This window comes from Cyprinus carpio, chromosome A5 (genome assembly GCF_018340385.1).
Source record: "Cyprinus carpio isolate SPL01 chromosome A5, ASM1834038v1, whole genome shotgun sequence".
Taxonomy (NCBI): domain Eukaryota; kingdom Metazoa; phylum Chordata; class Actinopteri; order Cypriniformes; family Cyprinidae; genus Cyprinus; species Cyprinus carpio.
In genome coordinates, this window is record NC_056576.1 from 9,089,657 (window position 1) to 9,117,510 (window position 27,854).

The 27,854-nt window shown below is 36.5% G+C and overlaps 1 protein-coding gene across 2 annotated transcripts; it reads left to right on the forward strand.

Moving 5' to 3' along the window:
• On the forward strand, nucleotides 1-27,521 carry sec14l8 (SEC14-like lipid binding 8). 2 transcript variants are annotated; one of them, XM_042753175.1, is made up of 12 exons: nucleotides 1-299; nucleotides 618-693; nucleotides 13,472-13,515; nucleotides 15,236-15,298; nucleotides 17,253-17,441; nucleotides 17,918-18,013; nucleotides 18,095-18,155; nucleotides 18,313-18,396; nucleotides 18,990-19,096; nucleotides 23,919-24,058; nucleotides 26,528-26,697; nucleotides 26,776-27,521. In XM_042753175.1, exons 1-12 carry the CDS (start codon nucleotides 246-248, stop codon nucleotides 26,877-26,879), a joined length of 1,188 nt encoding a protein of 395 aa, XP_042609109.1. In that variant the 5' UTR covers nucleotides 1-245; the 3' UTR covers nucleotides 26,880-27,521. The 2 variants fall into 2 exon arrangements, with proteins under 2 accessions (XP_042609109.1, XP_042609115.1); XM_042753181.1 differs by lacking the exon at nucleotides 13,472-13,515 and having other exon boundaries at nucleotides 257-299.
• The last annotated feature ends 333 nt before the right edge of the window (nucleotides 27,522-27,854 follow it).

A 27,854-nucleotide genomic window follows, 5' to 3' on the forward strand; every position in this document is an offset into this window, starting at 1 on the left:
AATAATATTAATAATTGCATAACACATATACATAATCTATCACATATCTCGATGTGATAGATTAAGCATTAATTTCATAAACCGTATAATATGGATGATTGGTCCCACAGCGCCCCCAGCGGTAGAGAGACGCAGCGCAACTGATGGGAGGGACATGAAACATCATTGAGCGCTCAGTCTCTCTCTGTCTCTGAGTCCAGCTGATTTTTAGACAGTTATTCCTGGTGTAGCCTACTCGTGACGACATGAGCGGACGAGTTGGAGATCTGAGCGTGAAACAAGCCGATGCTTTGGCCCAGGTGAATTATAATTCTTTTATTTCTCTCAAGAGTATGTCGTGGATTGAATTGCTCCGGGATTTTGGAATGAAACACTCTCCCGGTCAGAGAGGCCACACACTCACCGCAGACGAAAACAGACGAATCACACTCGTTCTGAATGCAGAATCAATAGACTACTCATAAAAGTTATTAGTTAATCGCTCTTTTGCTAAATTGTGTAATTTACGTAACTTTTCAAGTTTGCAGTGTTCCCAGCACGTGAGTAGATGTTACTAACGGATGTGCTCAACTTCTTACTGTGACGCTGCATAATTATTCATCTGTTTTTTTTTTTAATTTCGAGAGAATGTTAAGGATATTCTACCCCAGTGTCCATCCCAGAATGACCACTTTCTGCTCCGATGGCTGAGAGGTCAGCTACTTCACACACATTCATAATGCACAATGAACAATTAGTATGTTAAATATTAATTTTCTGCTTAAGAGAGAAACTCCCTCTGTTCTAATATTTGCATAAATTATTATTATTATTATTTAGTTTGAGAACAGTTTAAGTCTCTGTTTCATAGATAGCAATAAGCTTAATGTAAAAGAATGTGCATGACCTATAGATTGTAGAATGACTCTGTTAATCTATAATGACAATTATTAAATCAAATCTTCTAAACTGATACTGCCTAAAGAATAGAATGTGTATGGAATGATAAAATTAATACAATTTGTTAAATAGAACCATATAGAATGATCTTACAGAATGATTTGGCATATATATTGACAAAATATATAATGTCATAGAATAGAATCTCATGGAATGATACAGTCTGTAGAATAGAATCAGGTTTCACATGAGATTCTAGAAAGAGATGACATGTCCTGTACTGAATCAGTGTAATCGGACCAATGCTGCATGTATCTCTGCAGTCAGGAACAGCGAGGACGAGTTCAGAGAGTCCTGGAACTCACAATACATGATAGATTAGGCCTTCACGCATTGTTATGGTTAGAAATGTTCTGAATTGTAAGTTATTTGAATCTTTATGGCTATTTTATTTAGAAATAGAAAGTGCACACTGAAAAAGAAAAGGTTTGGGGTTCAGATTTTACTGGAGCGTTAGTTACGTTTAATATTTAAGTTTCTCTAAGTTTATCTTTTGTTCCTCTGTTGTAAGTTGTTTCAATTATCTGCTAAATGCATATGGTCTCTAAACTTTTAGCTGACCCTCTAGAGTGGCTTTACGGAGGCTGTTCTTGGGTTTTAACAAAGGCTGTTTTGTGTTTGAATGCAGCCAGTCTTCTAGGCACCAGACAGAGACTAGCAGCACAGATTCTATGCAGTACTACTGATGGAATCCTTTAAACGGGTCATATGATGTGATTTCAAAATTTTCCTTTCTCTTTGGAGTGTTACAAGCTCTTGGTGAATAAAGATCTGTATCTGTAGAACTGTAAAGTTGCAAAGACTAAAGTCTCAAATCCAAAGAGATAATCTTTATAAAAGTTGAGACTCATCCACGCCCCCCTGAAACGGCTTGTTCTAACACACCCCCAAATATCTATGTCAGTATGTGGGAAGATTTGCATAATGCCACCCAGATGTTCATGGAAAGAAAGAAGGCGTACCTTTTATTCTTGTTGTAGTATTGTTGTTGCTGCCGCCGCCGCCATGTCGTATAAACACTGTGTGTTTCACTTTGAAAGCGAAACTACTTTGTTTGGCCTTCCAAAAGAGGATGATATCCGCTTTGTCATGCCTGGAGCTGATCCATGCTGGTCGCTGAGGAAATACATCAACTTCACACTGTGGATCGCTAAATCGGCTTTCACCGTGGACGAAGCGGCGTCCAGCTCGGGGTCGTCACATGTGGCTTCTGCACGACCAACGGACGCTCCTTCGTAGAATCCGCCGGCAGTGCCGTTCTCAAGCCACCCGCGTCTACTCACTCAAGCCGGCAGCGGCTCACTCTAGAACGCGGCTCTCTCTAGGCCTCCGAACTCTGCTCACTTAAGGCCGCGGTGTGTGACGCTGTTTCGTTGAGAAAGCGAACCTACTTTGTTTTTGCCTTCCAAAAGAAGACACGACTAGAAATCATGTTTATATCACGTTTATAATGGGTTTTATGTTTATGTCTCGTCGCTCCGGCCGGACAAGGCATCAAAATATGTCAAGAGGTGTAACATTTCCATCTCACGCTTGAGGCATTCGGCCAATCACAACGCACCGGATAGCTGGCCAATCAGAGCACACCTCGCTTTTCAGACTGATGAGCTTTGTGAAAATCTACGTGTTTCAGAAGGCGGGGCATAGAGGAGAAATAATAATGTACAGTATGTGGAAAATAATGTGTTTTTTGATCCTTAAACCACATAAACACATTTCATTACACCAAATACACAAAATAATGTTCTTTTTAGCAGCATCATATGACCCCTTTAATTAATTAGTATATTCATGTAAACAGTGACGCCATCTAGCATGCATGATGGAAGCTCGAGAATGTCATTAATCAATCATGACTCTGAATGTTTTTCTCTAAGTGATCTGGATCATTCATATATGTACTTCTGCATACCAGTATTATAATTTTTGAGCTGCGTTAGAGACTGTTGACACATGCACATTTCGTTAATAGAGGCTGTGTTGATAAGATAAATGCTCGATTGTGAAACACGTCATTGAGGTCTGCAGTGATGTGATATGAGTTCACTGCTGTAAAAGATTGAGTGCACGGGTAACGTTACTGTAGTTCATGTGTTTACATTCATGCATACAGTACATACTGTTCAAAGGTTTAGGATCAGTAAGTTTTATTTATTTTTTGTAGGAAATTAACACTTTTTGTTAAGCAAGGATGCTTAAATTGATCAAAAGTGACAAGACTTTATTTTATAGCTACAACAAATTTCTATTTCATGAAAGAATGCTGAAAAAATGTATGCCCATTTCCACACAAATATTAAGCAGCAATAATAAGAAATGTTTCTTGAGCAGCATATTAGAATGATTTCTGAAGGATCATGTGACTGAAGACTGCAGTAATGATGCTGAAAATTCAGCTTTACACCACAATAAGTTACAGTTTGAAATCTATTACAATTGAAAACAGTTATTTTAAATAGTAATAATGTTTCATAATATTACAGTTTTTACTGTATTTTCGATCAAATAAACAGCCTTTGTGACTTCTTTTAAAAACCATCTGAAATGCTGACTACTTCTTTAAATGAATGAATGAACTTGCTTTTGAGTGGTAGTGTATGTAACTTGCAAATAAGTCAAACATCACTCTTATTTTTGCTTATGCTAATAGGAATTTATACAAAGCCTTAACCTCAATGTGTGTAACTCATCCTGCGCTATTTGCGCAACAAACATAAGCCTTATCTGTTACTTTTTCCAAGCGATTAGACACATTGGCTTAATTGTGGACAATAAAATGGGTGGAAAAAAAGCTTAAAGACTCACTGAAGCTCTATCTAGTGACCAGAATGTCATAGAGATGTCAAGAAACTTGGGGATGAGCCAGTCAGCAAACACCTAGCAGCCACCCAGAACACACTGGCAACCGCATTAGCAACATTCTAAAAAAACACCAACACGTCCGGGCAACAACCTAAATCATTGTAACATATGGTGGTGATTTCTGCACAGGCATGTAACAAATTTTAGCTCAAAGTAAGATGAACATAATTAATCACAATAGCTTATTATTAACTATTTTAGTCTTCAGGAATTACTTGTAGCATTATAGCATTAATAGTACAATAAAATGATTTGTTCGTCCGCAGGACGGACAGTGTTAATCGTTTATTGACTAAGTAAAATTATTTCTCTGGCCAAGATAAGAAGTACTTACTCATCAACTAATCACAACCTGTTAAGAACCATCAAAGAATTACATCACCTTAATTAAAAGGGGTCAAAGCCTAGAAGTGCAACTAGATAGTTAACAAGCGGTTACTTGCATAGGTTCTGTAGGTGCTGAGTAAAGTGTCCTGGTGCATGTACAGGTGCTGGTCATATAATTAGAATATCATCAAAAAGTTGATTTATTTCACTAATTCCATTCAAAAAGTGAAACTTGTGTATTATATTCATTCATTACACACAGACTGATATATTTCAAATGTTTATTTCTTTTAATTTTGATGATTATAACTGACAACTAAGGAAAATCCCAAATTCAGTATCTTAGAAAATTTGAATATTACTTAAGACTAATACAAAGAAAGGATTTTTAGAAATCTTGGCCAACTAAAAAAGTATGAACGTGAAAAGTATGAGCATGTACAGCACTCAATACTTAGTTGGGGCTCCTTTTGCCTGAATTACTGCAGCAATGCGGCGTGGCATGGAGTCGATCAGTCTGTGGCACTGCTCAGGTGTTATGAGAGCCCAGGTTGCTCTGATAGTGGCCTTCAGCTCTTCTGCATTCTTGGGTCTGGCATATCGCATCTTCCTCTTCACAATACTGAGTAGGTCAGGCGAGTTTGCTGGCCAATTAAGAACAGGGATACCATGGTCCTTAAACCAGGTTCTGGTAGCTTTGGCACTGTGTGCAGGTGCCAAGTCCTGTTGGAAAATGAAATCTGCATCTCCATAAAGTTGGTCAGCAGCAGGAAGCATGAAGTGCTCTAAAACTTCCTGGTATATGGCTGCGTTGCTCTGTGACCTCAGAAAACACAGTGGACCAACACCAGCAGATGACATGGCACCCCAAACCATCACTGACTGTGGAAACTTTACACTGGACCTCAAGCAACGTGGATTGTGTGCCTCTCCTCTCTTCCTCCAGACTCTGGGACCCTGATTTCCAAAGGAAATGCAAAATTTACTTTCATCAGAGAACATAACTTTGGACCACTCGGCAGCAGTCCACACCTTTTTGTCTTTAGCCCAGGCGAGATGCTTCTGACGCTGTCTGTTGTTCAAGAGTGGCTTGACACAAGGAATGCGACAACTGAAACCCATGTCTTGCATACGTCTGTGCGTAGTGGTTCTTGAAGCACTGACTCCAGCTGCAGTCCACTCTTTGTGAATCTCCCCCACATTTTTGAATGGGTTTTGTTTCACAATGTTCTCCAGGGTGCGGTTATCCCTATTGCTTGTACACTTTTTTCTACCTCATCTTTTCCTTCACTTCACCTCTCTGTTAATGTGCTTGGACACAGAGCTCTGTGAACAGCCAGCCTCTTTTGCAATGACCTTTTGTGTCTTGCCTTCCTTGTGCAAGATGCCAATGGTCGTCTTTTGGACAACTGTCAAGTAAGCAGTCTTCCCCATGATTGTGTAGCCTACAGAACTAAACTGAGAGACCATTTAAAGGCCTTTGCAGGTGTTTTGAGTTAATTAGCTGATTAGAGTGTGGCACCAGGTGTCTTCAGTATTGATCCTTTTCACAATATTCTGAGCATACTAATTTTCTGAGATACTGAATTTGGGATTTTCCTTAGTTGTCAGTTATAATCATCAAAATTAAAAGAAATAAACATTTGAAATATATCAGTCTGTGTGTAATGAATGAACATAATATACAAGTTTCACTTTTTGAATGGAATTAGTGAAATCAACTTTTTGATGATATTCTAATTATATGAACAGCACCTGTATAATGCGTAGATTCCAGTTGAAATCCAGTTAGGAGTGAAAGCTCCGAAGTGAATCAACAAAGTTGCTGAAAACTGCCAGAAGATCGGACTCCCCCCAGAAGGGGAGTCGCGGGGTTTCCCAGGTGATGGGTGTCTCCAGGGAACGGCAAGTGAAGAGAAGCACACTTTTTGGGCGTGGGGGAGGTTTTATCTGGTTTCCCTGTTACACCACTTTTGGTTAGATTGACCAGTAACAAGGCGTATAGTTTCAGCGGGAAAGTGTTTTTTTTGTCCCAGTGACACCTCATTTGCATGCTCATTTGTCCTGACGAGTTGGTGTAGTTTTACCCAAAATATGGTACAAATAGTATGATGCATTTCACGATCACACAGAGTACATCATGGTTTGAGGAATAAAGAACAGATCATTTTCATACCAAGGATGAAACATCTAGAAAATATTAAACCAGAGATACAATACAAATAAACAGTGGTACCTAGACTAATGTAATAGGGAAACGTACAGACAACACATATTAGTGATGCGCAGGTCATCTCATAACCCGGGTAACCTGTGGGTCAGGTTGGGGCAGGGAAAGAAATTGGCACTTTATTTGCGGGGTGCATATACCAGATACATTTGTAACTGATTAATTGTAGTATAAATAAAGAAAATATCTTTATGTGTGTGTGTTATGTGTATTTGTAAGCATGGAGGTGGTCCACTGGTCAGCTAGGCCGTGGTGTCTGGCCCTGAGGGTCATTCACATGTCTACGATTTATATGCAAATGTCAAAAGGCTAAAAAGAATTTTTAAGATATAAAGCCCAAACGATCGTACGTGATCCTAAGCAGATGCTACAGAATCCCCCTTTTTGGCTGACGAAGTTCACCTGCAAACATCGTCAGACAACAGTTGGGTCTCATGGGTGAGATTGTGGTCCTTGATGAAGGCTGGAATTTCAACCTCGGATTGGTACTCTTCACTTGAAAGGTGCCCAGGTCCCCGAGGTGGAGGATGGCACCTTTGGGCACTTGAATCCACATACTCTGGTTGGGCAGGCTGACACAGGTGGCAGTGACACAGGTGCCAGTGTGCTGGTCAAATGTCAGTGTGCCGGTACGGATGGGCGAGGCTTGGCCTCAGCCGGCAGAGTGTCTCTCTTTGCATGGGTTGTAACCCGCAGATTCCTTCAGTGTTGTCTCGGAGGAAGGGCTTGCTGGGGCAGAGATAATGAATGTCTTTGGTCAGGGTACACATATGCAGATTTGGGGCCAGGTATAACTGTGGGTTACTGTTGTGGTAGGCTACCATAACTGGTGTGTGTATCCTGATGTGAGTGTATCCTTGCCAAAATCCAACATTGATAATGTCTTTGAGTCTGTAAATGTTGTCGGATTCAAGGATGGGTAGATTCAGGAGAAACGCCATCTCGCTTTGCTCAGGGTCGACATGTAGCAGGATGGACCCTCCCAGGGAGTAGGCAAGGTGGTCTTTCTTCTTTTGTTAGAAAGGAAGAGTTCTTTGGTGAAGGCTGGCAAAACTTTAGTTTGCGGCCATTCACTTCCATTGTGTAGCAATTCATGGATGGGAGTTCTGCTCAGCGGTGGTAATGCTGATGAGGGCTCTGCCCTTCTTGGCTTTAGTTTCTTTTCAGGTGGTCTTTCAGAGCATTTAACTTAGAGTCTTTGTTAAGGAAGGTAATAGAAGAGACAGGAAGAGTCAGTGATCAGATTTAATTAAAATCAACTTAGCTGAATCTGTACCTTCAAGCTAAAAATAAATGAATGAAATGAAATCATAGAGAGGTAGAATAGTCAAAATAAAAAAATAACACAAATACAACCAACGAATGTGAGGAAGGGGCCAACCTAACTGAGTCTGTACAGAAGGTTATTGTATAAACAAGAAGTGAAACCAGGAGTGAGAGAGAGGAGTGGTTCACACTTTAGACTCTCACAGTGTCAGTTAGTCGATGCTAACAGTTAAGTTAGCTTTGGCTACACTCAGTTGTTTGTTTACACAAGGGTCTGTGAAGTGGGTGCTGTTATCAGATTGAACCAGAAGAGGCTGCTCTCAACTACCGGGATCAGATGTTGCTAAGAGACCGATGCAAGCTTACAACACTTGCAAGTGGAGCAGAACTTGCACTGTTGTAAATCTGCATGGGAAACTAAGGCCGGGTTCACACCGCAAGCGGCAGCAGAGCAGAAGCAGCACGTATTTTTTTCGGTGCCTATGTTAACAGATGAGAGCGTTCACACCGCACGCAGAGGCTGCGCTGCAGAGCGTTGCAGAGCAGAAGCAGCAGTGCTGCGATCGTTTCGGCGCTGGGTCTATTTTTGCTGTGCTGCTGACGCTCAGTTAAAGTGAAAGTACACCTTTGATGGACAAAATAAATATGATTTCACACAAAAAGTGCTCTAAATGCACAAAATAAGCAAATCTAAGGTGTTTTAATAAGAACTGGAGTATGTTAGGAAAGAAAATTAATATTAAAAATATGTATAGAAGATAAAGTGACAATGATCATGGGCAAAATATACATGTACTGACACGAAAAAGTAATTATCCCCAAAATTTGCATTAATGATATCTACTGTGTTTTTATCAAATTACATTAAAAATGTATGATATTTAAATTCACAATATTTTTCTATTTTTTATTATTAATATATATATATATATATATATATATATATATATATATATATATATATACAGGTCCTTCTCAAAAAATTAGCATATTGTGAAAAAGTTCATTATTTTCCATAAGGTAATGATAAAAATTAAACTTTCATATATTTTAGATTCATTGCACACCAACTGAAATATTTCAGGTCTTTTATTGTTTTAATACTGATGATTTTGGCATACAGCTCATGAAAACCCAAAATTCCTATCTCAAAAAATTAGCATATTTGTAATGAATTAAAATAAAAGAAAAGTGTTTTTAATACAAAGAAGTCAACCTTCAAATAATTATGTTCAGTTATGCACTCAATACTTGGTCGGGAATCCTTTTGCAGAAATGACTGCTTCAATGCGGCGTGGGCATGGAGGCAATCAGCCTGTGGCACTGCTGAGGTGTTTATGGAGGCCCAGGATGCTTCGATAGCGGCCTTAAGCTCATCCAGAGTGTTGGATCTTTGCGTCTCTCAACTTTCTCTTCACAATATCCCACAGATTCTCTATGGGGTTCAGGTCAGGAGAGTAGGCAGGACAATTGAGCACAGTAATACCATGGTCAGTAAACCATTTACCAGTGGTTTTGGCACTGTGGGCAGGTGCCAGGTCGTGCTGAAAAAACGAAATCTTCATCTCCATAAAGCTTTTCAGCAGATGGAAGCATGAAGTGCTCCAAAATCTCCTGATAGCTAGCTGCATTGACCCTGCCCTTGATAAAACACAGTGGACCAACACCAGCAGCTGACATGGCACCCCAGACCATCACTGACTGTGGGTACTTGACACTGGACTTCAGGCATTTTGGCATTTCCTTCTCCCCAGTCTTCCTCCAGACTCTGGCACCTTGATTTCCGAATGACATGCAAAATTTGCTTTCATCCGAAAAAAGTACTTTGGACCACTGAGCAACAGTCCAGTGCTGCTTCTCTGTAGCCAGGTCAGGCGCTTCTGCCGCTGTTTCTGGTTCAAAAGCACACAGCTGTGCACGGTGGCTCTGGATGTTTCTACTCCAGACTCAGTCCACTGCTTCCGCAGGTCCCCCAAGGTCTGGAATCGGTCCTTCTCCACAATCTTCCTCAGGGTCCGGTCACCTCTTCTCGTTGTGTGCAGCATTTTTTTGCCACACTTTTTCCTTCCCACAGACTTCCCACTGAGCTGCCTTGATACAGCACTCTGGGAACAGCCTATTCGTTCAGAAATGTCTTTCTGTGTCTTACCCTCTCGCTTGAGGGTGTCTTCTAGACAGCAGTCAGGTCTGCAGTCTTACCCATGATTGCGGTTTTGAGTAATGAACCAGGCTGGGAGTTTTTAAAAGCCTCAGGAATCTTTTGAAGGTGTTTAGAGTTAATTAGTTGATTCAGATGATTAGGTTAATAGCTCGTTTTAGAGAACCTTTTCATGATGTGCTAATTTTTTGAGATAGGAATTTGGGGTTTTCATGAGCTGTATGCCAAAATCATCAGTATTAAAACAATAAAAGACCTGAAATATTTCAGTTGGTGTGCAATGAATCTAAAATATATGAAAGTTTAATTTTTATCATTACATTATGGAAAATAATGAACTTTTTCACAATATGCTAATTTTTTGAGAAGGACCTGTATATATATATATATATTTTTTTTTTTTTACAAAATCTGTCAAAGTACTTACAGTTCTATCCAAAAATAAATTTTTTGGCCGAAATACAAAAACAACTTTAAATAATTTATACTGCTAGTTTAGCCTTGGAGATTTATTTATTATTAGTAGTAGTAGTCGTATTCTTATAACTAGGCCTATATACTGGCAGAAGAACGGATGTTCAGCGGCTCTTAGTGTAGATGGTAAGTAATTTTATAGTGTTTTTGACGCTTTCGCTGGCACACTAGCAAACAACTCAATATAGATAGGCAAATAGCATAGATTAATATAGGCCTAGCACACATAGCTACAGTATAGACATCTATGATCTGCGTCTTTTTTTCTGTTTTCGAGAGTTTGCTCATTTACATTGTCTCTGTTAAGAAGTTTGCCGTATGCATTTATGAATTATCTATAAGCTCTTTTATGATGGGTAATGTATGTATTTGATGTGTCAGAATATTCTGTGTATCAACATATAAAAGAGTTTTTATGGAGGTAAGAGCTAATATAATAAATATAATTCGGATAATATATATATATATATATATATATATATATATATATATATATATATATATATATATATATATAATTATTATTATTATTCACCAATGTGTGAAATTGTAGAATTATTGTTCTTTTCAAGAAAAAACAAAATTGATTCAATTGGAACCAATTGACAGTACTCTGTCCAAAATCCGCTGTTCAGTTGCGCGCTGCCGGTGTGAAAGCAAAATAGCCGCGCGCTGCTTCCGCTCTGCCTACCTGCTGCTAGCGCGCTGCTTCAGCTGTGAACCAGGCCTAACACACCGTCAGTTAAGACGTATTGCATATTACTTTATTCAAAAATCAAAACAGCACATTCACTCCACAGACAATTGCAAGTTACTAGTTAGCTAGGCTAGAATTAAACCATTACTTCATTATTCAATTACATCAATTCAATGACTACAATGATATGCGATGGTTAAAGGAAAGCCTTAATTTAGGGAGATGAGGAACATCGCTCAAATCACTATTAAAAGTAAATAAACTGCAGCGAGATTTCTTCGTTGTCCATTTTTAATACCACTGCCAGTGGGGTTTCTTCGCCACGCAGATTAATTCATGCAGCTAATCTGAGGTTTCTTCATCAGACTTGAGACTTATGCATTTAAAACTGAAAGTGGGGGTTTCTTCGCCCAATATCAGATAACTTTAGTATAAAGCTATTTGTACGTGCTGCCCTTTGGGATTTCTTCGCCAGATATATGGGACTTATGCGGTTGATTTTAGGACTCCCGGTTATTATTAATCCGACACTGACCTGCAGAATTCTAAGATTAATTTTGCTCTGTGATCGGGCGAGAGGGCACACATTAGTTAGCTTTGCTAATGGTTAAACCTACGGGAGTAATAGTCTAGTTGTATGACATTGGAAGATGCAATGGCATCAATCTAGCTATACATAACATAAGGCCTTAATTTTAAGATAAGCAAGGAACATTCATACACCTGAATATTAGCATTTAGAGCTTAACTAATACAAATAAACAGTGGTAACTAAATGAACCTAATTTGTAGAAGTTATTAAAACAGATGTATATTCATGATAGTTTTGTAAACGTTTAATTGTAGTCTAAATAAAGAAAATGTCTTTATGTGTGTGTTTTATGTGTATTTGTAAGCGTGGAGGTGGTCCACTGGTCAGCTAGGCCGTGGTTTCTGGCCCTGACGGTCATTCACATATCTTTGAAATGTGTTTGAAGTCCGATGGGGAGGAAAAGAGAGTTGCTGTTTAATATCATCTTGATAGAGGGGAGAAAACCCATGGCAATTTAGCACCCATAAATGTAGGATGTGAGGCCATGTCTACAATTTATATGCAAATGTCAAAAGGCTAAAAGGAATTTCTAAGATATAAAGCCCAAACGATCGTACGTGATCCTAAGCAGATGCTACAGAATCCCCCTTTTTGGCTGACGAAGTTCACCTGCAAACATCATCAGACAACAGTTGGGTCTCATGGGTGAGATTGTGGTCCTTGATGAAAGCTGGAATTTCTACCTTGGATTGGTACTCTTCACTTGAAGGTGGTACAGCGCCAGGTACCCGAGGTGGAGGATGGCACCTTTGGGCACTTGAATCCATATACTCTGGTTGGGCAGGCTGACACGGGTGATATAAGATATAAAGCCCAAACGATCGTACATGATCCTAAGCAAATGCTACAGGCAAATTTACATTTTCTTCAGATATAAACACACTATGAATAAAAAAAATTGATTTTGTTTTATTTTTATTTTTTTACATTATATATATTACATTATATTGTGTGTATATATATATATATATATATATATATATATATATATATATATATATTATATATATTATAAATATATAAATTATTAATACAATTATTATTGTAAATTAATATATTTCTATTTATTGGCTATTTATTATTATTATTATTATTATATTAATTTCAACTACTTAGTTTGTCTTTACTGCTGCTGATAAATAACTATAGTACTAACTAAATCTAGTTAGTTTGATTGATGTATTTAATTTGAGAAGGCAGTTTGTTTGATGTTGAATTTATTAATAGGAGTCCACCGTTAAACCTCTTCATAAGAAAGAGTTTGAGCTTATGTCGGCTGTGTCACATAATCTCCTTTATGTGTATTAGATACTTATGTATGACTCCATGTCTGACTAATTCTGGGTCAGTCGTGTCTCTAGGCCAGTCAGGTACAAACAAGTGTGAGGAGATGACAGTAAAACTAATCCACAGACTTTACAGGACTGTGCAAGTGAAATTGGGTTGGGTTGGATAGGCTTTTCCCTTTCAAAGTATGCCTATCTACATGGGAATATGCTGAAGGTCAGCACACTGTGACCTAACTAGTCTACTCAAGGGCCTGCAAACTTTCCTTATTTTCAACTGAACAGTTAATCTGTTACCAAGTAGTAACTTTCAGTGACTCAAGGAGTCCAGTTATGTGCACTGCAGGTTATATTGACTGAGTTAAGATGCATGAAACTTGTCTTGCAGACAAGGAAAGTCATGTGCACAGCATGTTTGCTCTTTATACTGTGAGTGTGCCAGTTTATTAATGGATTTTGTCTGTGTACTAGTCTTGTGGTTAAAGATTAGGGCTCGAAACTAATGGTTCGAACCCTGCAAGTCACTTAATCTTCCTCTAATAAATTAGTTATAATGGATATAAAACCGTTACATTTAGTTTTTGTTCTCTCCATTTTTATACAAATCTTTTTTTTGCAACTTGTTTTTCTTGTTTTACAGCTAGAAATTTCAATCTTCAGAAAGCTGAGGCCATGCTGCGCAAGGTATCACACAAACTTACTATTTCATTGAGTTTTTCAATATTTACACTACTGGTCAAAGTTTGGGATCAGAAAGATTCTGTTTAAAAAGAAGGTTATGTTCACCAAGGTTGAAAAATAATATATATATTTATACATATATAATTATAGTATATACTAAATTATAGTATTATATATGAATATAGTATATAATAGTAGTAAAAATAATAATTTTTCTGTGATTGCAAAGCTGAATTTTCAGCAGATATTTTTTTCTTATTATTAGTTACAAATAATTGTGCTTCTTAATTGTGCTTCTTAAAGAATAGCATTTCTTTGAAATAGAAAACTTTTGTGATGTTATAGATGTCACTATTACTGTCACTTCTGATCAATTTAATGCATCCTTGCTGAAAAAAATAATTTAAAAATACTGACCCTAAAGTTTATGAACAGTAATGTATATCTTCATATTTAAAGTTGCTATTAATTCAGTGTTTAAAAAAAACTTGTTCTATCACTAGTTCTGTAATTTAATTCACAATCCTGAAGTGTAATTCTTTAACCTTTGGGCACAGACTGTATCAAACTGTACTGAAAGAAGAACATTTCTGTCAATCTCTGGATCATTAAGTGTGATGAATTTGGGTGTGACTGACCTTCACAAAGCCAGGCTTCATGTCAGCATGTACATTACCTAAAGGCTTTACATGACATGTTGAATAACTGTATGATATATGATCTCACTAATATAAGGCCCTGTTTACACCTGGTGAAACTTTTGCGATTGGATTTTCAAAAGAAAGGATTGCTGATTTCATTTCTCACAGCATCAGTTTATTGCTGTGTGTTGATGAAGCTCAAAAAACAAAAACAAAAAATGTCAGTGTTATATATAGAAGTCTCTTATGTTCACCAAGGCTGCATTTATTTGATCAAAATATAGTAAAAAGAGCAATATTGTGAAATAGTATTAAAACTGAACTAATTGTAATTAAAAAATGTAATTTATTACTGTGATGCAAAGCTGAAGTTTCAGAATTTTCCAGTCTTCAGTGTCACATGATCCTTCAGAAATCATTCTAATATGCTGATTTGCTATTCAGGAAACATTTCTTATTATTATTATTATCAGTGTTGAAAACAGTTGTACTGATTAATATTTTGTGGAAACCGTGATACTCTAACATTCAAAGGTTTGGAGTCCTGTAACACTGAAGACTAGAGTAATGATGCTGGCAATAAAATAGAAAAAAAACAGTTTTTACTGTAATTTAGGTCAAATAAATGCAGCCTTGGAGTGCATAAGAGACGACTTAGAATGTGGTACAGATAGCAGTTCTCCAGTCAAGTGTGCTTTTCAGGTTTTAATTAATGAGTCACGTCACTGCCTAATCACAGCTTATGGGCAATTACAGCATGATCATTCTATGCTGTTGGGTGTTCAAAGTGCTGTTTGCTTTCCCATTGTGTAAGTGATGCTTCTGTAGTCCATGGTTCTTTTATTACAGACCTTTTGCTTGCCATCTTGTTGTATCTCTGAACTCTGTTACCAGTATCCATTGAACCTCAGGTCAAAGCACAGCAGTGTCTAACTAACACACAGAGATTCATGGTGGCAAATTATGTTGATAACGCTGTCAAAGTTTGCTGTGATGCTGGTTCTCAATCCCGATCATGTAATTACAGTTTTAGGGCAAAAACACAGGCATTTTTTTAATCATGTGTTGTTTTTCATTCGCAGCACATGGAATTTCGGAAACACATGAAAGTTGACACCATCCTTACGGAGTGGCAGGCGCCAGAGGTATGACACATTAGTTTTAGGATAAAAGAACACAAGTATTTCATATATAACATAACTGTTGTTTATATATATATATATATATATATATATATATATATATATATATATATATATATATATATTTATTTCTCTGTTGTTCAAAGTTTGGGATCAGTAACATTGTATTATTTTTATAAAAATAACATTATTCTGTTCACCAAGGCTGCATTTAAGTGATCAGAAATACTGTCAAAAACAGTATTATTGGTGAATAGTATTTTTTAAAGTTATTTATTATATATTAATTATTATTAATAATAACAATAATAATACATTATTATCTATTTTCTGTTTGAATATAGTTTACTTTTTTCTGTAATGGTACAGCTTTTCAGTGTCACATGATTCTTCCGAAATCATTCTAATATGCTGATTTGCAGCTCAAAAAACTGGTATTATTATTATTATTATTATTATCAAAAATGTAAATATTCAATATTTTTATTCTTTTCAATATAAGAGTTTGCCATTGGTTAAAAGGTACAGTTTGGAATTGACATTTTAGAAAATTAATGTATAAAACAGGCAAGTTTTTTTTATTTTTTTTTTTTACCTCAAGAATAGAACATGGTTTTTGCTACTGTACCTTTTAAAGGGATAGTTCACTCAAAAAATTTAATTGTCATCATTTACTCACCCTCATGTGGTTCCAAACCTGTATGAGTTTCTTTCTTATGTTGAACACAAAATAAATTTTTTTTAAAGGATGTTGGGAAGCAAAGGGTTGATGGTAGCCATTGACTTCCATAGCATAAAAAAACACTAGAAGTCAATAGTTTGATTTGGTTACCAATATTGAAACTCATATAGGTTTGGAACAACATGAGAGTGTCATTTTTGGGTGAACTATCCCTTTAAGACTTCTGTGCATATGACCTCTATTATGATGAAATGGCTGGCCTGCCCACTCTCATTATAAACATGGTCATTTCTTAATGAACCTTTTTTGTAGGTTAGTAGGTTTCAGTAAATATATTACATAAACAGAGTGGGAAAGGATTTTTTCAGTGTTGATGTTGAGAATATACAAACTCTCCTGTTGTGTCCCATTTAAAGGGATACTCCACCCCAAAATGAAAATTGTGTCATTAATCTCTTACCCCCATGTCGTTCCAAACCCGTAAAAGCTTTGTTCGTCTTCAGAACACAATTTAAGATATTTTGGATGAAAACCGGGAGGCCTGTGACTGTCCCATAGACTGCCAAGTAAATAACAGTGTAAAGGTCCATAAAAGGTATGAAAGTCATCTTCAGAATAGTCCATCTGCCATCACACGTGCAATCTGGGTTATATGAAGCAATGGGAACACTTTTTGTAAGTGAAAAAAACAAAAATAACGACTTTATTCAACAATTCCTTTATCAACAGTCTCCTCTGTGTCTCTCTATGTCACTGTATGCTGCGTATGCTCTCCTGTATCATCCGCGCCACAAGGATGCGCTGTTTCTACGTGTATTTAGCTTTGATTTGAAATAAAACAGCACATCCTTGTGGCGCGGATGACACAAGGGCATACACAGCATACGGTGATATGTAGAGAGACCGAGGAGACTGTTATCAAAGGAATTGTTGAATAAAGTTATTTTTGTTTTCTTCGCTTACAAAAAGTGTTCCCGTCGCTTCTTATAACACCAAGATTCCACGTCTGATGGCAGATGGAGTATTCTGAAGACGACTTTCATACCTTTTATGGACCTTGACACTGTTATTTATTTGGCAGTCTATGGGACAGTCACAGGCCTCCGGTTTCATCCAAAAATATCTTAAATTGTGTTCCGAAGATGAACAAAGCTTTTAAGGGTTTGGAACGACATGGGGGTAAGTGATTAATGACAAAATTTTCATTTTGGGGTGGAGTATCCCTTTAAGAGATTAATTCTGTGATTTACTCTTGATGTTTATTTTTGTGCTCAGGTAATAGACAAGTATCTGTCTGGTGGGATGTGTGGCCATGACCGTGAAGGGAGCCCGGTCTGGTATGATGTCATCGGACCTTTGGACCCTAAAGGTATGACGCATTCTGCGTCCAAGCAGGACTTAATCAAGTCTAAAGTCAGAGACTGTGAAATTCTGCAGAAAGAGTGCGACCTACAGAGCGAACGGGTAAGTGTGCAGCTGTGAAAAGCTGTGAGGAATAGTTTTGGGGAAAAATTTAAAAGTTTCCTCCTATTTCATGAATTATTTAAAATGAAAACAATCAAAATAAAACACAAACAATGAAATATTTTATGTTTACTTGCATGACCATTAACCAAAATTAAAATATGCCATCAAAATAACCAACTGTAAATATGCAGATTTGTATTTAAATTATTGAAACGCTATCCTAAATTCTCAGAGTGTACTTCAAATAAATATTTTACATCCAGTGATTTCAGCCGACAAAAATGTTTAGAAACCCTAAACATCAGGCTTTCAAGTCATTTTGAACAAAACAGACTGACACAAAATCATGTAGTTTATTCCAGACTAATGAACTTTTACTTTCACCAAAGAATAGAGGTTATAATGAATCATATCATGGTTTTATGCATATTTAATAGTCTATGTCTGTCTGTTTTCTCTTTCTTCTCTCCCAGTTGGGTAGGAACATTGAGTCCATTGTTATGGTCTATGACTGTGATGGTCTGGGAATGAAGCACTTGTATAAGCCTGCTATAGAGACTTATGGAGAGGTGTGTATTTTTTATTAATATATTGTTTGATTCTTTCAGTTGCATTAGGATCATATTTATGTCTTTAATGTTTTTTCATAGATTCTCACAATGTTTGAAGAAAACTATCCAGAGAGACTGAAGAGGTTACTTGTCATTAAAGGTCAGTAGTATTTTCTAAACCTATTCCAAACATCCAAAGTTATTAATATGGAATATTTTCACACTTAGGAGTTATTTAATAATCAATACATATTTTGCATGTCACTGTGATACACCGGTTTTGAAATATCTGAATCTCAAGACTGTTTCTGTTGTAGCACCCAAACTGTTTCCTGTGGCATACAACCTGGTGAAACATTTTTTGAGTGAGGACACTCGCCGGAAGGTCATCGTACTGGGATGTAAGCGAACACGCAAATCGTACTGCACTAATGTCTTTTCAGGGTTTCCAAGTACGGAATTTGATTTTAGTCATTTCTAGTTCCGGAGAAGTATGGAAAAAGAAAATAGAAGAATACAAAAAAATTTGTGTTTCTAGACCATTGCCCCAATTCTGTGTTCTAAAATATAAAATTGGGCATAAATGTATCATACAAGCAGAGTGTTGTTCATGTTGCTTTAGTTTACTAAAGGAATATTCTGGGTAATCATCTTGATTGTGTGCATACTGTATGTTTGAGATTCTGTCGGTTACCACAGACTAGAATTTCAGTATTTGTACACAATATTTGCTCAGAATTCTTAAAAACAATAGAAACAGAAAGACTGTGGGTAGTTTTTAGAATTGATGCTAGGAGGAACAGACCAAACCAGCAAGATTATTGTACAATGCTTGTGCCGTTTAGACAGACTGTTGTCAGTGACTATTTTATACCCTCTAGCTCGCTTGCCAGACTTCCATTTGAATTATTTGCTGTAAGTGTGTTTCCCATTTTTGTTTGTAAACGCTGAGCATCAAAATTCTCAACAGAAGCTTCTGTTTTTGTCTTTTTAGCAAACTGGCAGGAGGTTTTACAGAAATACATCGACCCTGAGGAGCTCCCAGCGTACTATGGAGGCAAACTCACCGACCCTGATGGTGACCCCAGATGTAGAACTAGGGTGAGTAAAAAACAAAGGGCACACATCATTCTGAGTGGCGTTGACTTGCTAACAAGCTTATGTTCAGGTGTAACCAAAGTTCCCTTGATCTTTTGACATATAAGAGGTCATTGTACTATAAAAACATCCTCTAAGTTTCAGAACAAAAACCTTTTCTTGTCTAAAAACCGCTTATATTGAAGGCAGTTTGCCAAAACAACAGCTTGTGGAATGTACGACTCTATGATGTAATAGTGCGGATAAGCACCGGCTCCGCAGAAGAAGATCATTGCCTGCTTCGACCTTGCTCCCTGTTTAGCCCCGCCCACTGATTCGCGCATGTAGTTTGAATAACGAGAAAGGCAAACGCAGGTCTGCACAGAAACCAAACGTGGATTTGTTTACAAACAAGGCACAATTTGATGTGGAATTTGAATTTTTCAGAAAGATTGAAACTGAAAGATGGTGCTATGCCGACTATATTGGATCCGAGATAACATTATAAGTGCAAAGAGGATTAATGATTAAATCATAAGTGGCAGTTTATGTACAGTTTTAAGTTAATTTTTAAAAAGTTGTTTTTGTATTTTTTACTTTTTATTTTTGTATTAGTTTCTTGTTTCTGCCATGAAAAAAAATAAAATGGGTAGTTGCATCTTTTCATCTCACTATGTTTTTCTTGCAAATGTGAGTTAACACGCTATTCTGACCCCTCCCCCGCCCGCCCCTCAGTTTATATCTCGCAATTCTCATAAGTTCCATAAAAATCTGAATTTTAAGATATAAACTCAGAATTGCAAGAAAAAAGTCTGAATTGTGAGATAAAAAGTCCCAGTTAGCTTTTTTTTTATCCCATGGCAGAAATGATCTTCCATAGTTAAGTAAATATTTAATTATTTCTATAAAACAAACAGACAAAAAGGTTAATTGGACAGTGTTTATACAGGGTCCAAATTTAACCACCAACCATCAAAATGTGACAAAAAAATTTCCTGGACAGTTTTTTTTTTAATTTTTTATTGCAAATAAATCATGGGATTATTCACAGTATAGAAAAAAGGATAGTCAGCGATGTTAGCAAATCAAATCATGAAGATACATTTGGAGTAGTAAAAAACCTTAATGGTGAATTTACCATCAGCAGTTTAGCAATTTTCTTCTTGTAATCGCAAGTCTGGATCTTCATATTGGGGATACAGTCTTGCTGTTAAACCACCGAAATGTAAATATGAGGAACAAGATCACAGTTTCATGACAACTGGCATCACAAAGTTTCACTTGCTTGTAGGGATGCACGATTATGACAAAAATCATAATTGTCGATTATTCCGTTGAAATAGTAATTCCGATTATTAATTCCGATTATCACAATTTACATTAAATGATGTTTATACCATTGTTTGATGCAACTGCATCCCATATTTTTATATGAAAATAAACAAGCTGAAAACACTCTAACTGAAAAACTTTTAGTGCTGTTCTATAGTATTAAGTTCTGTACTATACATCAGATTGGTTTCTTCTTTAAATTATAAAACAGTAAAAAATATGAATGGTATTATAATGTTATACTAAAACTAAAATTAAAATAATGGGAAAAACCATTAAGATAACATGTAGAAAGAAAAAAAACATATCTTAAGCACGCAGAATAACGTAAGTGGACTTTGAACGATTATGTAATTGTGGCCTCCATAATTATAATCGCGATTAGAAATTCGATTAATTGTGCAGCCCTACTTGCTTGTATATGATGCTATAGGAGACATCATGATCTGCTACAAATATATTAGGGAAATAGCTTAATAATTCCAGTTACCAAATATAATTTTTAGGAAGTAATGCAAAAACATTACCAAAAAGTTTCATAGCCAAAAGTTTATTTTGAACTATTTGTATGCTGTTTGTTTCGTGTTCAGCATAGAAAGATTCTTCACAGTTTGAACCTTCTGTGGTCAGCGCATATTGTTTTGTAGTATTTCTTAATATGAATTTTAGTGTTTTGTTTAGCGTTTGTCTTGACATGCTTTCCTTTTCAGTTTATGAAATAATGACATGAAGTTTTTCAGTCCACCTGGTCTCTCCCTGCTAAACGCTCTGTGATGCTTAGTTTAACATCTAACCTTTTGCATATTTGCCGATTTAGTTCAAACCTATAGGAGCTTGCCATTATACCAACATTATATTATATTATATTTAGCCGTACCAGGAAATATAGTATAAGAACATAGTCAACCTGTTGCCTCTGAGAGCCTGCTTATAGATGTATTTTTAGTGTCCCAAAGCAACAGAGGAGTGAAATAGCGTTTTTTTTTTTTTTTTTTTTTTTTATCAGTTTATGCTTGCACAATATTTCAAACTTCATTATGATACTCTTGATGCCATGTGGTGTAATCTGGACAGGAGCCCGTTGGATTGCTCCACTGGTTATTGCATAGGCTGATTACTCAGTTGATCAGCTGGCAAGGTTGCAGATTTGGAGCACATGACATGACTAATCTTCCCCTCCAGTCTGTCTAAGCATTGTGGATATGATGTGAAGTGCAAAGGGCTGTTATGACAGCGGCACTGGCACATGAAAAGCACCCTGTCAAACTGACATAAAGTACATATTTAACCCTCTGGTTAAAATGTGCCGCTTGTCAGTCAAAACATAATAATTGTACCTTTTATAATTGTACCTGTTTCAACAATATTTATTCTGTAATAAATGTGTATCGCTAAATAATGCAGCATTTATTTAAAAAATTTAAAGGTTTAGTTCACTTTAAAAATGAACATTTGCTGAAGATAAGTTTGTGTCTTCATCAGAACAGATTTGGAGAAATTTAGCATTATGCAGTATCAGTTGCTCACCAATGGATCCTCTGCAGTGAATGGGTGCCGTCAGAATGAGAGTCTAAACAGCTGATAAAAACATCACAATAATCTGCAAGTAATCCACATGACTGCAGTCCATCAATAAATGTGTTGTGAAATTAAAAGCTACATGTTTGTGAGAAAAAATCCAATATTAAGATGTTTTTAACTTAAAACCATTGCTTGCTTATATATTATATTATTATACCTCTATCTATAATATTGCTTGAGGACTATTTTTTTTTTTTTAACTTTTCCTTTAAAACCGTGATATATTTTTGTGTGTTCATATGACGAGTGCCACAAAAATCACCAAGTTCTGTAGCATTCCGATAACTTAAACATTTTTTAAAATTTATTACATTAAAATTCTTTGATCTGAAATGACCAAAGGCCACCAGAGGGTTACATTTCTATTTCCAAAAAGAATTCTGTGCCAGTGCACCTGTAGGGTTTAAAACTTGAATCACATTTATAGTTCTGAACTGAAGTGTTTTGTGTCTGTATGTAGATACACAGGTAAAGCTGCTGCCCCCTTCAGGACTGGAAGTGCTATAAAAGATTTCAGAAGACTTTGGGAACATACAAAGTGGATGGATATTTAGTTACATAGTTACAAATATTAGAAAAACTGCAATCCTTGGAGTCTTTGTTGGACTGTGATATCACACAAGTCAAATAAAAGTTTTTTTTTCTGTGTTTAAGGCTAGAGAGCTGAAGATAGAAGTTGTTTATTTTGTTTTAAAGACCGTTAGAGTGCTTGCTTTTCCTCTGGTGTGATATATGGATGGCAATTTCCTTACCTTTTAAAACTAATTAAGTTTAAAGAAAACCAGAGCACTTCTGGATGGATGCAAGTCCACAAGAAAGATCTGTTTATACTAAAGAGCACAGATGGAGTCATTGCATGTTTGAATGACATGCCGAGACTTAATCGCTGAACAACAGGCTTCCACTGGAATGTCTTTACACAAGGATGTTTTGTGGACTGAGTAATAAGTTTGTGTCTAAATCCCAATTCACATCCTTATAAAATATGTGCTTTTGAGTATTTAAAGAGAATCTATGTTAGTGTTAGCATCTAAATTTATTCCTATGAGGTCAAAGCTGAGTTTTTAGCAGCCATTACTCCAGTATCCTTCAGAAATGTGATGCTCAAGAAACATTTCTTATTATTATAACAATTGAAAACAGTTGTGCTGCTTAATATTTTCGTGGAAACTATCATTTAATTCAAATAGAAAATATTTGACTGTTTTGGAAATCATAACATCCTTTTTTACTGTCGATTTTGATCAGTTTAATGTTAAATAAAAGTAATCTTGGCTACCATAGAATGGATAGTATGTGAATTGGGATGTTGAGTCATTTAATATGCACAATTATCTGTGATTTGTTTCTGTGTATGAAGATAATAATGTGCATGAAAGTGCATCATTTTGAGTGACGCACCATTTCTCAAACATCATCTTAATATTTGAGTCAGTGACTCCAGACAGCATGACCTTGACTCTTTATAAAGTGTCTGATGTTGATGTTGTCAAGTTGTTTGTTTTCTTATTGAATTTAGTAACGATTTAACTTCTTTTTTCTGTATTTTACTGGATTTTGAGCTTTTGAGAATAAATGAACATGAACACATCTGCAGGCTGTGATCTTCTAATGTTTTTCTCTTTTAGCTTCAGAGTAGAATACTCAGCCTATATGTAGGATAATCAGTCTTTAAACGTTACATGTAAAGGAAGGCAGTTTGTGTTCCTTATTAAAAGTCACTTTAATTTGGGGTCCTTTTCTGTCAGTTTTTTTATTTTACATAAAATGCTGTACTAACCTTAAAATGTCAGGCTTTTTTTCTTTTGCACTCACGATGCTTCTGTAAGTTTCATCCTCCTTTGTATTGTTTTTTATTTTTCATTTTCACCTCTGATTATTAACAACTCTTCTCAGCTGAGCATGCTAAAAGAAGGTATTTCTTTCTTTTCAGATTACATTCGGATCAGAGATTCCCAAGACCTACTATGTTCGAGACTCCATTAAAGTGGACTATGATCAGTGTGTGACTATTGGCCGTGGCTCATCTCATCAGGTGGAATATGAGCTCCTTGCACCAAACTGTGCGCTAAGGTTAGCAATCAGAGGAAACACAAAACACCTTTTTTCTAAAACAACACAAAAACACTTTCTGAAGCTGGTAATAGATGTGGGAGTTTGCCATGAACCAGTCAGTGATCATGACATCAAAGGTGCTGTAAACAGTTTTTTTAGGAAAACCATGCATAAAACTTTAGCTACCAAATCCTTATATGTCAAACTAGCTAACCAGCAACACTCTACATTGACTTCATTGACATTTGGGTTTACTAACAGTGGGTTGCAAAGGCCTGGGTTTGGATATGATTTTGTGGTCTAATCTGATTATATTGACAAAACATTAAAAAGCAATTTTCAGGATTGAACATGAATATTAAAGGGGACATGAACTGAGAAACCAAAGTTCCCTTGATCTTTTGACATATAAGAGGTCATTGTACAATAAAAACATCTTGTAAGTTTCAGAACTCAAAACTTTGTCATTAGTCTAAAAACAGCTTACAGGTGCTGGTCATATAATTAGAATATCATCAAAAAGTTGATTTATTTCACTAATTCCATTCAAAAAGTGAAACTTGTATATTATATTCATTCATTACACACAGACTGATATATTTCAAATTTTTATTTCTTTTAATTTTGATGTTTATAACTGACAACTAAGGAAAATCCCAAATTCATTATCTCAGAAAATTTGAATATTGTGAAAAGGTTCAATATTGAAGACACCTGGTGCCACACTCTAATCAGCTAATTAACTCAAAACACCTGAAAAGGCCTTTAAATTGTCTCTCAGTCTAGTTCTGTAGGCTACACAATCATGGGGAAGACTGCTTACTTGACAGTTGTCCAAAAGACGACCATTGACTCCTTGAACAAGGAAGGCAAGACACAAAAGGTCATTGCAAAAGAGGCTGGCTGTTCACAGAGCTCTGTGTCCAAGCACATTAATAGAGAGGCGAAGGGAAGGAAAAGATGTGGTAGAAAAAAGTGTACAAGCAATAGGGATAACCGCACACTGGAGAGGATTGTGAAACAAAACCACTACGCACAGACGTATGCAAGACATGGGTTTCAGCTGTCACATTCCTTGTGTCAAGCCACTCTTGAACAACAGACAGCGTCAGAAGCATCTTGCCTGGGCTAAAGACAAAAAGGATTGGACTGCTGCTGAGTGGTCCAAAGTTATGTTCTCTGATGAAAGTAAATTCTGCATTTCCTTTGGAAATCAGGGTCCCAGAGTCTGGAGGAAGAGAGGAGAGGCACACAATCCACGTTGCTTGAGGTCCAGTGTAAAGTTTCCACAGTCAGTGATGGTTTGGGGTGCCATGTCATCTGCTGGTGTTGGTCCACTGTGTTTTCTGAGGTCCAAGGTCACGCAGCTGTATACCAGGAAGTTTTAGAGAACTTCATGCTTCCTGCTGCTGACCAACTTTATGGAGATGCAGATTTCATTTTCCAACAGGACTTGGCACCTGCACACAGTGCCAAAGCTTCCAGTACCTGGTTTAAGGACCATTTTATCCCTGTTCTTAATTGGCCAGCAAACTCACCTGACCTACTCAGTATTGTGAAGAGGAAGATGCGATATGCCAGACCCAAGAATGCAGAAGAGCTGAAGGCCACTATCAGAGCAACCTGGGCTCTCATAACACCTGAGCAGTGCCACAGACTGATCGACTCCATGCCACGCCGCATTGCTGCAGTAATTCAGGCAAAAGGAGCTCCAACTAAGTATTGAGTGCTGTACATGCTCATACTTTTCATGTTCATACATTGTTTAGTTGGTCAAGATTTCTAAAAATCCTTTCTTTGTATTGGTCTTAAGTAATATTCTAATTTTCTGAGATACTGAATTTGGGATTTTCCATAGTTGTCAGTTATAAACATCAAAATTAAAAGAAATAAACATTTGAAATATATCAGTCTGTGTGTAATGAATGAATATAATATACAAGTTTCACTTTTTGAATGGAATTAGTTAAATCCACTTTTTTGATGATATTTCAATTATATGACCAGCACCTGTATATTAAAGGCAGTCTGCCAAAACATTTTTGTCTATGATGTAATAGTGTGGATAAGCACCGCCTCCGCAGAAGAGCAACACCTGCTTCTACATTGCTGCCTGTTTAGCCCCGCCCACCGATTTGCGTATGTAGTGTTTATGAGAGAGTTGTTTATAAGTTTTTGAACTAAACCACAGCTGCGTCCATCTATGAGGAATGTACGCTGTCAAACATACACAACTATTAGCCAATCATAGCAGCGAGTATTTACTTCTGAATCTGCCAAGTCTATTCAAACAGAGCGTTCTGATGAGGCGGGGTTACAGGGCCTTTTGAAAAATGAACCTTTTGACCTATGAAATAATAATAAAATGTTATAAATGATTAATTATTGAGGTTTATTCATTATATGAGTATAGACATCTGGTATCGCTCTATTAGCTCACATCGCAGGAGCTCAGTTTTATGTGTGATGCTCCACTCTCTTCTTCAGATGGCAGTTCACCTGCGAGGGTGCCGATATAGGTTTCGGTGTCTATAAGAAGAAGAAGATGGGAGAGTGGATGAAGGCCAGTGAAATGAAGGAAATTGTGCCAAATGAGCGTTACAACGCACACCTGGTACCCGAGGACGGATCCCTCACCTGCCCAGAACCAGGAGTGTGTAAGTACAGACTTTATTTCTTATCACCACTTGAGCATTAAAGGTGCATGTGGATTTACTGAATTTTGTTTTATTCAGACGTTCTGCGATTCGACAACACATACAGCATCTTCCAGTCCAAAACAGTCAGCTTCACAGTGGACGTTCTCCTACCTAGTCAAGTCAACCAATCAGAACGCTAGAAACTGTGGCAATAAATTGAGATTATGAAATGGTTTGGAAACTCTTGCTCTGAAGCATAACAAACAAATGACATCTTCTACAGTATCTCTGCTGTACTATAAAATGAAAATATTATAATAGTGCTATTTTCGAAAAGGAGAGTATGTACATTAATTGAACTGACTAATCACTGCATTAAAATGGTGGGATGAAATTTACTCTTCAGTGATCGATGTGCAATGACAGACTGTTTCATCCACCGATAAATCTGGATCCTGACTTCGATTATATTTGTTTCTATAAGATAAAGCTGTTATCAAGTTGATGTATCATATATTAATGAAGCGTTGAGCTTATCAGTGAGCTGTGGTTTATCAAATATAACAGCTGTGTTGCAAATTACTAGACTGAAACTGTCTTGGTATGTATTATTTGAGCTTACCCTTGTGTAACCTCTTTATGATTGCCTTAACCCGTGTTCTTTATCTGTTTAGTTCCTTTTGATCATGAATTTATTTAGATAATGAGTCGGCACAGTTCTCCCTCAGAATGTTGTTAGATGTTAAATTATTTCCTACTTTTATGTTGTTGACGCACACAAATTTATGAAACTTTAGAAATAATTTGTTTATAAAGAGCATTTGACTTGATCCAGAGTATGATGTTGACGTCATGGGTGGTTTGTTTTTTTTTTTATTTTGTTTACAAATTGATTTTGTTTTGATAATTTATTTTATGTTTAGGTTATTTGTGTTTACAATAACAGTGCCAGTATTTGTTTCCAGCAACATGCATCTGTTCTGTAAGTGACCACACTGTATTTTGTCTGATTTGTCACTGTTGATTTTGTAATATTAATTTAATTTATAAGTGATATTGTATTGATTTTGATTAATTAGCTAATTAAATATATACATTACAATAGCAAAAACAATCAGTTTTTCTGATCTATATTTATGCATACTTTTAAACGAGTGTTTAACAGTCAGTTCCCA